The 13,724-nt window shown below is 43.3% G+C and overlaps 1 protein-coding gene across 2 annotated transcripts in view; it reads right to left on the bottom strand.

Moving 5' to 3' along the window:
- Positions 1 to 13,724, bottom strand: part of Trpm3 (transient receptor potential cation channel, subfamily M, member 3) — an 884,432-nt gene that overhangs the window by 86,376 nt on the left and 784,332 nt on the right. For both annotated transcript variants that reach the window (NM_001191562.1, NM_001354180.1), the window contains exons 11-13: positions 12,434 to 12,568; positions 9,025 to 9,075; positions 730 to 870 (exon numbers count right to left, since the gene is read on the bottom strand). In NM_001191562.1, coding sequence (NP_001178491.1) covers positions 730 to 870; positions 9,025 to 9,075; positions 12,434 to 12,568 — 327 coding nt within the window. The remainder of the gene's footprint in view (positions 1 to 729; positions 871 to 9,024; positions 9,076 to 12,433; positions 12,569 to 13,724) is intronic.

Raw genomic sequence — 13,724 nt, 5'->3', positions numbered from 1 at the left:
CAGACTATGTTGGTAGAAGTAACTCGCCTTTGAGATTCCACCCTGTTTATGAAAGCACCTGTGGTCCAAAGCCGTGAGGGCCCCAGCTCGACCATAACGTTGGAGCTGCTTGGCTGCTGCCATTGGAACCCAATGCAAAGCAAGAAAGGAACCAACCAAACAAGACAATAACAAACCCCAAGCAGCTTCACTCAAGAATGTCCTCAAAATGCAAACAATGTAATCATGGGCTAAATTGACCCCTGAGGATGTGTCCGAAACACGCCCTATTACCATCTCGTGGGATGTAAGATGAAGCTGTCCCTGCCTGGACCACTTTTGCCATAGACTGACCCAACGATACTCCAGAAAAAGCACAGATTTTTGCTGGAATTGAATTACAGGCGTTAAAAAAAAAAGCAAACCCCACCCCCCAAACCCCAAACCCCAAAATGGTAGATCGTTTTTATTTAAAGGAAAGACTAGTAGAGAGACTGTGGTTATTTAGACAGCAACACTAGACAGACATTTTTAGGATGATAAAAGTGTGACTGTCATCTCAAGGAAAACAGGATAGAATTTGGTCAGGGTTTTAAGTTGAATAATAAATTTCCGTAGTTTGGATGGGAAAGGAGGAGAGGTGCACTTTCTGTCTTTCAACTCATTTTCCCCTTGGAGGCAAGGGGTCATACCTCAAATCTCTCCTTCCTAGTCTTCCCCAAACAGCCTAAGAACAAGCCAGAAACTCACCCTTTTGGGGCCAAAGAGATTGTGGTAGAGGGTCCGAAAGCGCTTGCGTGTGTAGTTGCAGCGGTAAGCCCCACCCATCAGGTACTCGATCACCAGGCCAATGTCTATCAGGCTGATTCTGTAGTCCGGGGGCAGGTTTCCCTGTTAGGGAGGAAGAGAACAACAGACAAACCCAAAAAAGACGGTGTGGTTTACTAGGGGTTGATTAGCAAGTGTTCTGTAACTATTTTAGAGTAAAAAATATATTGAAAAAAGAAACATGAATATATTATTATGCTGGTTAATCAATTCACCTTAAAATAGATCCAACCGAAACCTGGATACTCTCGCTTGGAAAGAAGACATAAGTTAAATAAGAAGATGCGGTAATCGCCGGCAATAACAGAAAATCAAATTATTTATTCAAGTCTTCAGCTGGGGAGAAAAAAACACCAGTGTAGCAGAGAGAAAAACAGGCTAGACAAGGCAAGGGCTGTATCATTCCCGGCTGCTAGATGCAGGGTCCCCTGATACTCCTGAGCCCTCTCTGTCCCTGACCCAGGAGGCAGGCCTTTTGTTTACTCCCCACTCAGAAAAGGAAGACTCCTTTCAGAGGATGAATGTCACTACCAGGGTGGGGACCTCTTAGAGATCAGGTCTACTGGAACACAAGACCTCTGTTAGCCGGTCACGTACACTGGTGTTCCCCGACTCGCCCAAAATAGGAAGCAGGGACGGGATTTCATAGTGTCAGAATGGAGTTGTATGCATGTTTTGTGTGTGTGTGTGTGTGTGTGTGTGTGTGTGTGACAGAAGAAATTTTAACACTGGAACAAAAACTTTCACAAAATTTGTGTGATTTTGTCACCTTTTGTTTCATAGCAGCTTGGTTATTGTTGGGAGGAGGGCACAGTGCTAAGATAGAACCTAGGATTTTGTGCATACTAGATAAGCATTTTAGTTAACTAATTAATTATTAATTAATAATGCTTTTTTTTCTCCAGATAGGGTTTCTCTGTGACGGCTTAGCTGACCTGGAACTAGTTCTGCACAACAGGATGGCTTCTAACTCACAAGATCCACCTGCCTCTGCCTCGAAACTGCTGGGATTAAAAGTGCGGGCCATCACCACCCAGCTAGATACGCATTTTAACATTAGGGCACATCTCTAGTCAGAGAGTGGCATTTCTTAAAGACCCAAATGTGGTGAATCTTTTAGTTTTTCTGTCTGTCTATCTATCTATCTATCTATCTATCTATCTATCTATCTATCTATCATCTATCTATCAATTATCTATCTATGTATCTATGTAGCTACGTATCTATGTATCTATCTATCTATGTATCTATCTATCTATGTATCTACCTATCTATCTATGTATCTATGTATCTATCTATCTAATTATCTGCTGTCTGTCTGTCTGTCTATCAATCAATCATCTATCTATGTTCCAGGAGTGGAACACAGAGACTTGTTCTCATGGATTGTTCAAAAGAGGACTCTTTGAGCCCAAAGAAACTCTTTGCTCTCTTAAGTCAGGAAAGAAGGGCTGCACAGTGAATTCCAGAAGGCCTAGATGCCTGGCTGAATTCAGGAAGCAGAACAGTATCCTCTATCAGTGATGGCCTGTGTCACACGCACTGTGGGGAATTTGGTGACCATGTAGAGGTATGGGCTGTATCCTGCCTACTTCAGTGTGTTGGGCCCCTACGGGCCTCATTGCCTCCTCTGGGCGACTTTTGATGAAAGCCTGAATTTGTGGAACCACTTCTCTCCCACTTAAGGCTCAAGGGACAATGGCACTTCCTAGGGACCTCTAGAGTATGATATGGCAATATCTGATGGTAGGAAAGTAATCTAATTGGTTAAAGGAGGCTTCAAAGGAGTCCGTCATTAAACTTATAGTTTTAAATTTTTCCTGAATATTTTTTTCTTTATATTTCCTATGCCTTTTATAATATGCAGGGTGTGGTTGGTTCCTGGAATTTCTGTTGTTGAAATATATTTCTGTGGAAGAATGAAATTATTGATGTGGTTGGGATCCAGTCTGTGTTAGAGCTTTTTGTGTTATGTTCTCAGTAACAAAATTAAGTAGCTACCCTTTTTAGCACCCCTGGTTGGGATAGCCCCAGCTCACTGGAAAATGTGACCTGAACTGCATGGGCCATGGTGTCTGGAATTCCGTGGCCGTTCTTGGTGTGGAGGTATGGAGGGACAGCCATGTAAGCGTAAGATTTCGCTGCTGTTCCTTTCAATCACCCCAGTGTCCATCTGTCCACTGGGTTCTGCAGTTCCACTTGCTAGGGCTCCAAGTTCATGTTGGGATCTAAAGTGAGCCAGATCTTGACCTTGGTTCACCTTATCTCATTCTGAAGTTTACTTAATTAGCTTAATTTGTCCTTTGAAGAAAGGTCTTTGCCTTCTGTATTTCCTTATGACTGTACTCTGAGACACTTATGGACACTATGGTGAGAAACTCAGGTGTGAGCATCAATTTGAACTCTATGAATCGACACACCAGTGTTATCTTAAAGACAATGCTGAGTGGCATTGACGAGTATTTAAATATATAAAGACTGCCAAGGAAGGTGGTAAACTTTCTCATGTCAGAAGTGTTACCTGATATTGAAACAGACAAGAATTGTGCTATTTTATTTTATTTTATTTTATTTTATTTTATTTTATTATGCTTTGGGTTCTATGGGGCAAAGGAAATGGCTTGCATTCTGTTTGACAGCAAGGCAACAATGGCCACCTAACAGAAGCCAGTGAGGATTCCTCACCTCCAGCACTGTCTCCCCGTCCTGCGAGGTGGTACAGGGAGATCTCTCCAGAAGGATGGAGAGAAGCTGTTCTTGTTTGTAACATCACGAGGAAGGCACATTTACTTAAACAGGCTTGAGTATTTGTTTCTGTACCTCTGTGTTTCTTGCTAGAAGACTGGAACCATTTTAAGAAAGGGAAAATAGAGTCTACAAATGAAAATGGATGTAATTTAGGCCTCCTGATGTAATTGTGTCCTGAGTAGACTAAAGTGAATGGCAGCCTTGGTGTATGACGAAGCTTATGGCCTTGACTGGCTGTGCTCTGGACACATCAATGTTGAACCATCTGGATGGCTTAGCACAGGACACAATTATTGGACAGAAGGGGATTCTTGTCAAGAAAGGTCGGAGACATGAGTCTCTAGGGCAAACAGCAGTGGGCTAGGCTCTGTTAGCTCAACCCCATGTGACCCTGGATCGCTTTCTGTATCTCACTTTATGCTCTAAAGCCAGGTGACATGGACCGTAGCTCCTTAGGTCCCACCTGCCTCTCAAAGCCCAACTGCTAATTGGCACTCACTCAGTTCTTTTATTTTCTATTGCCATTGGGCAGAGACCCCTTTGTGGAGTGTTCAGGGTTGTTGCCCCGGGGATGGTGGTAGTGGTGTGCAGGGCTGGGCGTGGTCAAAGAGCTGGCAGGGATAGATCCGTGTTTTTACTTCATCTGCCCGGAAGGGGACAGAGAGTGGATGGCACCTTGCATGTTTACCCTGTAGTGACAACAGCCTCCAGGAGGAGTCTTCCTTTGCTTTAGATCTTTCCAAATTGGAATTAAAAAAATGACACCAGAGTCATTCTTATTCTGTCTGCTGTTCCTAGGCCTCTCCCTACCCTGTTGGTCATGACTTTGGTAATGGGCAAAGCCTCAAGAAGGATTTCCCATTTCATGCCTGAACAGTACAGGGTAGGTCCCGAGATTCAAATGGTCTAATAGAGAGGGTTGGGAGGCAGGTGGACAACTTGAAGATGTTGTCTTCATGCTATGGATCGTTTCTCAAAGGTAAGATTTAAGTCATGCCATGCTTGAAGGTGTCCTAGAGAGCAGTCCAAGTGCACAGGCTCCAACTGCTCTTCAAAGTGAGCTGTTTTTAGGTGCCAGCTCATGATGGCCGTCAGACTTCAACTGCTTAGGGATGCTGATTCTTTTTTTCCCTCTGAAACGTAAAACAAGCCTTGAGAACAAGGCTTGCTTCCTCTGGGGTGCAGGAAGTCTTAAATGATTGTTGGTTTTCAGGTTCACCAAAGGAGAGTGGGGGCAGGCTTGCTGGGAGGAAAACCAGTTACTAGGTAGGGGTCAGTCTGGGGAGTACTCAGGGGAAGAAAGGGAGTTACCCATGGTTTAGTAGACTGACAAAGTAAAAAAAAATACAAAAAACAGGCAATTGATTATTTTTAAAATAAGAATGTCCCTGTAAATTTACATGAATTTAGCATATGGGCTTATGAAAATCTCCTTTCCTTACCTAAAGTTTCAGAAACCCACCCTTCCTTCCTTCCTTCCTTCCTTCCTTCCTTCCTTCCTTTCTTCCTCCCTCCCTCCCCCCTCCCTCCCTCCCTCCCTCCTTTCCTTCCTTCTTTCTTTCCTTCCTTTCTTCCCTCCTTCTCCCTTCCCTATCCCTCTCTTGTATTCAGCAAAACTAGGTCTTAGTTCCTATATAAAGGGAGTTTAAATCATCTTTATTACACCACAGCCTCTATACGATATTCAGATCACCCTCCTCTGGTGGTGAAGGATAGCATAGATAATCTGAAGTATTAGTACGTTTAATTGAAAAAAAAGAGAGAAACTACTATTTAAAACAACCAGAGCTACAGACTGAGCAGACAGCTACTAAAACGGCAGATTATGTCTTACAGAAGTGCAGACAGACTTGAGCCACTAGTTTAATAGGAAAGCATGAATGTAGTCAATGGATTTATGCATGAAACTACTTCATAGAATTCGGGTGGCTTATATCAGTTCACAGTTCTGGTGGTGGGTGCAGAGCAGCAATTCTTTACCATGTTGCCTCTAGATTGTTTTCTAGATATAATTTGAGATCTTGAGAGTAGCTTGGAAGCATTTCTCATCATTCATTCTGTTGGTTCCAAAGAGTAGCTGGACTTAGAGATGACTTTCTGGTTGCCTGATGGTGGTTGGATAATTATGAAATGTATCCTTGGGTTTGAAGGCATCATTTGCATTTAATTTAAAGACATCTCACTAAATACTATGTTTAAGATCCAGAACTGTACTCTCTCTCTCTCTCTCTCTCTCTCTCTCTCTCTCTCTCTCTCTCTCTCTCTGTGTGTGTATATATATATATATATATATATATATATATATGGAAAGAGACACTTATACTGATCATTATTTTCTTGAATTTTAAAAATTAAATGTCCTAAAATATTCTTAGCATTTTTAACCTAGATTTTGAGTCTCCTGAGTGACTATGTGGCCTAAATTAGAAACAGTCATAGTTACATGGTACCGTAGGAAAAAATTTGTGTCACTTCTTTGAGGAACATAAAACAAAGAGCCTCATTTTCAGCTCATTTCACCCATGGACACAAACTGTCCACACAGTTTGTTCCTTTGAGGGTGGGAGGCTATTCCTCTCTTCCCTTTAGTAGCCAGACACTCGCCTTATCAGGGAGATGAGTCTTTATTTCTCGTTTCTATTTTTTTTTTCCAGAAGAAACTAAACACAGGCTTTGTCTTTACCTTCATGTAACTAGTGGCCTCCTGTCTGAGTAAAAGGTGAGACCTTTTATGAGGCCAGCTCAGGGCTATTCTGGGTGAGTTTTAAAGTAATTTCTTCCAGTTCCTAAATCAGCAAGTAAATGAATACTCCCACAACCTTCTTCTTGCTCTATTATTCCTGCTTCCCTTACAGGTCTGCTCTTAGCAAATAGTCCTTCCTCCAATGTTCTCACCACCTCTTTCTTCCTTTCTTTCTCTCTCTCTCTCTCTCTTTCTTTCTTTCTTTCTTTTTTTTCCCAGAGCTGAGGACTGAACCCAGGGCCTTGTGCTTGCTAGGCAAGCGCTCTACCACTGAGCTAAATCCCTAACCCCCACCTTTTTCTTTCTTAATAATCTATATTGTTTTCAAGGTATATTCACAGCTAAGAAGCTTTAAAAGGGGAAGAAAGTACCCCAAAGATACGTCGCATATCTTCTAATAAGACTTGTGATGTGAGCAAACTCAAGAGGCAGCTCAAGGAGTTTCAACTCAAGGATAGAAGTCTTGCAAAGTGGAATTCTATGGAGAAGCTAATATGAGAGATCTTGGTCATTTATACTCAAAGAACTATAACTCCAAAATCCCCTCGAAGATCAGGCAGGACCTTACTGCTGAGAGAGGGGACAGGGAAAGTGGATGAGGCTTGGCTTGGCTGGTGTCTGGGACTCTGGGACCAAAGCACAGACATTTGACCAAAAAGTCCCACATTCTAGCTGGACACAAACTAGTATGAGGTGAGGAGAAGGTATCATATTTTATCATTTTAGAAATGCTCAAAATAATTTATTGAACACGAGTGTCAAAAGCTTATCAAAGAATATGTTGAGTAGATGGGACCCTAATCATCTGTGATTAGGTCCCGGAAAAATTTAAGCCAAGACAAATTAAGCAAAAGGGAGAATGTGTGCAGGAAATGGATTTTTTTCTGAAGGCACAGATGCTACTGTGGTTTGGATTGGGCCAGACTCAGGGGAGCTGGGATCTCAGGAAAGTGGTGAGACACGGGAAAGCTGTGGGAGGGTTGGGTAAGCAAGCTGCACTGGTTCTGCTTCCCTTGATTTCAAGGCTTTGCCCCAGATAGAGACCATCCTTCACTGTGGTTGTGTGGAGATGGAAGAAAGGTTTGTGGTAGCAAGAAAAAACCAACAACCCTGTTTTTAGGGGAATGCTGATTTTGTTTTTGTTCTTGTATCCTTTACTCATTCTTAACAAAGGTCCAGCAGGTTAAAATACTCCAGTTATAAGCAGCTCCCAGAGCCTCTGACATTTTAAGAAAATATCAAAAGTTGCTAACAGTTCACTAAGGGTCAATTCTAGTCGAGACTTCCTATGTGATGATAGGCTTGCCAAGTACTTCTGATTCTTAGTTGAGAGCTAGTCCAGGACTTTCCCTGAGGCCCCGACATATGGAGAAGGAACTTATTTCCTTGTCTAAAACCAGAACCATGCTTGGTAAGGCCAGTAATAACCTGGACCCAGGGCCCTGGGAGATCTGAGGTTTCTAATCTTGGGAAATCCCCCTGCTTCCTGTCCTTGAAGAGCTGCAGTGATCAGCCCAGGTCGCACTTGAAGTATCCTGTGTTCCCTTTGGGTAACATTGCTTGATCAGCTTCTTGCTGACTTTGTCCCACTGTGTGACACTTTTCTACTGACTCTGTCTCATTCCTCTCCACCCCCGGCACTGTATATAAAACACTGGACTTAGTAAGCTTGCTTAGCACATGTAGCTTGTACAAGATCTCCTGATTCTACCTTTTGTAACTTTATTTTCTCACCCTACGGTCCTCCCTTTCAGGAACACGGCCACTGAAGAGCGGCCTGCTGGTCCAGGTCATTTCTTTAAGTATGTCCTTGGGTTCTGATGTATTACTGCAGCATTCCTACAAGGTCGTGGAGGTCTACAATTTCTGCTTTGTTCTTTGGAGTTAAAGGTTCTGAGGCCAAGCTACCTTAAAAGAGACGTTTGGAGTAAAGGAGGAAGCACATGCTAAGGTCAAATGTAACCTTGCCATTTTCAATTTTAAATCGGAATACTATGCGACAATAATAAAGAGATTCTGCTTGAGACAGTTTTTGTGAAGAGTAAATGAGTTCGGGTGCATGGAAAGCCTGTGTAACAACGTGTATCTCATCACTGGTAAGCCTCAGCCAGGTGCTTTTCCTTGATAAAGGATCTGTGATGATGTTAGCATGTTGCCAATCATGGAAAATAGTCGTTACCTCCTTACCCTTCATCCTCCTCCATAAACCGAACAACTCATTGTACATGCCAGCTTTATTAAAAAAAATAAATTCAATAGATCGGCATAAAATCTCCTTTGAAAAAATAAAGTGTTAGGAGAATGGAATGCAGGGGGGATTCTCCTTTTCTCAGGTAGTCTAACTATTCTTTATATGAAGGTAGATAGGATGTTGTCAGGAGCCAGCAGTAAAGTATCATGGGAACTGATTGCCCAACAGTAAGGGACCTTTGGAAGGATACAGGTAATGGCATAAATCCACATTGGCATGGGGAAAAGCCTAGACTCTGCTACAGAAAAGCATCACATTCAACAAGAGCATCTAAAACCATGGCGACCGGAGGGAGGACCACAGCGGCACTGTCAGCAGAGGCGTCCAAGCTACAAAGCAGATGCACATACACCACTCTGCAATGAAGGGGGCTGGCAGGGACATGGAGACTGGGCAGCTCATGCAGAACAGAAAGAGTCTATGACAGGAAGCACTCAGGACAGGGCCTCCGACCTGGGGTCTAGAGGATTCTTACCTTTTTGACATCCCTGACCAAGTGGTACAATGTATTTGAGGGCCCATGTCTCTGAAAATGATAAAGAACAATCAAACAGTTTTGCTAGTCAGGGGCTCCAGGTGGTGAGGCAAGAGGAAGCTGGAAGGAAGGGTTCTGGCCGGTGGAGGGCAGCTCTGTGTGCTGGGCCTCGTTCTAGGTGCTCAGTTGTATATGTCTCTTTGAAACCAGGACTGACTGGATTTTTGGATCACAAGCTCTCTAGAAAATCTATCTGACGGTCTAAGTCCAAACTTTGTAAGGCGGATTGTCATCTAATAGATGTCTGGGTCAACTGGTGTAGGAAGAACTAATTTTACAGCAGGAGAAAGCAGAGGGGTTTTGACATACTGCCCTAGAAACTTCTTAATTTTCTTTAGTGTCATTTTCCAAGTTGTCACTGAAAACTTGTCTTCAAAAAACCATTGGCCAGTTTTCTCTGCAAAAGGCCAGAAATGAAATAGAGAATTCTTGTGGACCATGCAGTCCTTATCCAATCTGTTTGATGGCTATTATTGTATGGAAGCAATTACAGAATATACATAAACAAGTGATCTTAGACCCACTTCAATAAAACTTTATTCATGGTCACAGAAAATTAAATTCCATATAATGGTTTTAGGAGAGGGTTTTACTATGTAATCCCAGCAGGCCTCAGAAATCATAACTCTCCTACCTCAGCCTTCTGAATTCTGGGATTACATGCAGCTGCTACTATATCCAACCAGATTTCATACATTTTAATATGTCATAGAAGATTGTATTCCTTTGGTTGTTTCAGACATTAAATATAGAAGAGAGTCATCCACAGCTCCAAGGCTGTACAGAAATGGTGGACTGGCTTTATATTTTGGTGATAATTCCCTGACAACTGACTTGAGGAAAACTCACATGATAGTTGTGGAAAAAGAGGCAAGGGAAAGCTGTATATGTGTGTGTGTGTGTGTGTGTGTGTGTGTGTGTGTGTGTGTGTGTGTGTATATATATATATATATATATATATATATATATATATATATATGTAGTAAGCGGCTATGAATAAAGTAAATGACTCATCATTCCCTAGTCTTTCAGGGGTAGGGATGCTAAGGTAAGTACAGAATACCCAGTGAAGTTTGAATTTCAGATGAGCAATGATGCCTCACGCAATACTGGGAATATATAGTCAGCCCTTCATACTCATGATGTCAGTGTCCATGGAGTCCACCAACCGGATCAAAAATATTTGGTGTGTGTGTGGGATTGTGTCTGTATTGAACATGTACAGGTATTTTTCTTATCATGCCTTAGAAGATACAGGCTACTAACTATTTATATGGTGTTTATCTTATATACAGCATTGTATGTGAGAGCACCCAGTCCCTGGTTTAGCCGCTTCCTTATTTAGCTTCCAGAAAGAAGTTACTTTAAAAAATATAGGACAATATGTGCTGGTTCTGTGAACACCAAGGTCATTTAGATGACAAACTAGAACATCTGAAGTCCCCCCATCCCTTTTTGTAGGAATACAAAGATATGAAAAGCTAACCATACCTATGCTAACAACCCTTGCTTCTCTGAAATCCAAATTTTGCTGGTGTGCTGTAGCTGTTGGCTAAATCTGGCAGCCTGGTTGGAGGATCTAAAACAGTGGTAATGCTCTGGGGCTGAGGTTCCTGGCCCCAAACCTCGGTGTGCATATAGCCATCTCTGAGATTGCTGTGACTTGATTTTCTCCTCTCTAGAATGGGGATAATAACATTGCTTCATCTGCTAGGTCTATTTGAGAGTTAAATAATGCAATAATTCCTCTTAAAGCTGTTAAAATAGTGCTTAGCATTCAACATTGCTAGATATCATTATTATTATTGTTGGTATTTAGTGTCTTATAATTCTTCTCAACACTGCACTACAGGTGACCACCACCTGTTGATGGGAGCACTGCAGGTGGTCACCACCTGTTGATGGGAGCACTGCAGGTGGCTACCACCTGTTGATGGGAGCACTACAGGTGACCACTGACTGTTGATGAGAGTGATAAGACCTTGGCTTGAAGTCCAGGAGCAGGCTTCTTTGTTTCCTTCTTTTCCAGGCTTTGGAATGACCCTTTGCACCCCCATAACTCTCACTGATTCCTAAGTCATGATGCCCATTATTCGTTACTGTAAGTCTCAGTGTATTGAGGCAAGACAAGCCTGCAGGGAAAGCAGAAACCTGGGTCTGCTAGCCAACTTACTCCTGCAGTGGTGTTGAGATGAAGCTAGCTGCCATTATCTACTGCCTGACTCTTGTCATGACCAGTCCATAGCTCTATCCCATTGCACTAAGGGTGCTGGGACAGACACCAGTGTGTAGTCAGTGGGTCGAAAGGCAACCTCTGAAAAGAGTCTTAAGTTTGTCACTGGGTTCTGTCATTGTCATCATTCAGAGATTTAGGACCTTCAACCAGCTACTTCTTAGCCTGTCTAAGCTTTACGCTTTTGTGACTCCACAAAATTCATATTGAGCTTCATACGAGTACATCAGTGGGGGAGGTGAGGCTCTTAGATGACTTGGTCACAAGGGTACCTTCTTTGTAGGTGGAACTGAGGTCTAGACAGAAGAGGGTTCATACTTCCATACTTCCAACCTATCTGCCCTAAGAGGACAGTGTTTGTCCCTCGCAGTGAACACATTGTGGAAAGATAAAATGGCTCTCATTATATAATGGACCTACTGGCACCTCGATCTTGGGATTCCAGCCTCCAGAACGGGGAGAAAAAAATATATGTTCTTCATAAATTACCCAGCCTCAGGTATTCTGTTGTAACTGCACAAATAGACTAAGACCGCCTCAGTTTTCTCATCTGCGAAATGGTAAAAAACAACATCAGTTCTTCAAATGTGCTTGGCTTTTTTTAGTGACTGCCACTGCAAAGAACAGCTACTACCACAAAGCGCTTTTGGATGACACCGGGGTATTTTATACTCAGGGTGCGAGCGTGGGGCGGGGGGTGAACTCGATAGCTCTGAGGGTAACTCAATGATACAGGCTACTTAATGTCATTTGATGGTCAGTGCTAAACCAACCCTCCTTGTAATATTTGTCTCCAACCCCCCACCCCACGGGCTTACAAAGTGCGTGTGTTCTGATTGACAGAGGCTTGCCTGTGGTTTTGAGTTATAATCTGAGAACAATGCCCTATGGCGATCATGACGCCTTTTGCCTAAGATGCGGACAACTGAGCAGTTAGAACAAGTGAGTTCTTGGTGTCTGTAGTCTATCCAGGTGTAAGGGAGTGCATGTGAGGAATGATGCATGCATCACGGGAGAGACAGGAAGGGAATCACAGGCATGGGGGTGGGGCAGGCGGGAGTAGGGAAACAAACAGAAGAGACAGAGAAACGGGAAGGCATCTTAGCTTGGCCCTACCGTATTGTACAGTTCCTCTAGTCTGGAGATGGTGAGAAAACGGTGCATGCTTACTCCGTTTTCTATGAGTAATTTCACAAAGTCCACTCTGTCCAGGACTAGGGCATCCAGCATGGCTTGCTCCAGGGACCCTACCTGCAATTCAAGATATCCACTTAGCATGCTTACATCAGAGAAGTGCAATTCCTTCGTGCTCACCCAGAAGGCTCAAAGCAGATTGGTGATATCTGCAAGTCTCTAGATTTACCAGAAAGATTCAACACAACGACGCCAGGGGCCACTGCGGGTCCTGGAGGCACGGGTCTTAGGAAACTGAAGTCAAGGACTCCAGATCTAGAAGCTACTTTCTCTCCTAAATCTCTTTCTTGTTCTTGAGCCTCAGGACCCAAAGTCTTGATGGATTCTCTGACTAGTTTTCTGCAGGGTCTGTACAGGTGATGCTAGACACTTTCCTGCCTTCATTTTCTTCTTTCTGAGGCTCTGAATGAGAGTCCTGGCTGATTCCAGGATAGGAACCCAGGTAAACATAGCCGAGGGCCAAACAGGCTTGGTCAGGTGTGTAGGTGTGTAGTAATGATCACTCTGAGGTAGTGTCACATAACTTGAGGACCACATATTTTCTGGGTGGAGCACTGGACTGGCTGTGGTTTGTATACTTATCATCTTCTCTCATTTTTTCACAGTCCAGATTCCTTGAATCATATAAGGACAGGCGCTCAGTGGTGGCTAGAGCTCCTGGGGATGGAAGGTTCAGAGTCTTACTTCCAAGTTGCTGCTGGGCTGCCACCTGTGGATGCGTGCGCACATCACCCAATGGCCTATTTCCCAAGTTCGGATTTTTGGCAGCCAAGTGACAGGGAAAAAAAGGCCATGGGCAGTTATATAAAGCTTTGGTTCAATTGTGCTGGGATTGGTCAGACCTGTGCTTAGCCACCAGGACCAGATGGTACCTGTACACAGAAGCCTGGCCCATTAGCAAACCAGCAGGAACGCGCCACTATTTGGTGGCAGCAGATTCCTCCTTCTGCTCGCTTAAAAGACAACCAGAGACATGCGCATACCCTCTCTCTTTTAAAAAATTCAACTTTATATTTTATCTGTATTTTTAAAGATGGAATAAAAAGACAGGCTATGTGTCCAAAAATTGCTAAGAGCCAGGGAACCTTTGGTGGTGAGCTTAGCAATATCTTCCACTAGGTGGCAGCATATTCCCAGACACGAGACCGGTGCCCAGCCACATGCTGTGCTAACAAAGGTAGATTGCCCCAACCCCACCCAATTTTCTGAGGCA

The sequence above is a fragment of the Rattus norvegicus genome, chromosome 1 (genome assembly GCF_036323735.1).
Source record: "Rattus norvegicus strain BN/NHsdMcwi chromosome 1, GRCr8, whole genome shotgun sequence".
Classification (NCBI taxonomy): domain Eukaryota; kingdom Metazoa; phylum Chordata; class Mammalia; order Rodentia; family Muridae; genus Rattus; species Rattus norvegicus.
This window is presented reverse-complemented; position numbering and strand designations above follow the sequence as displayed.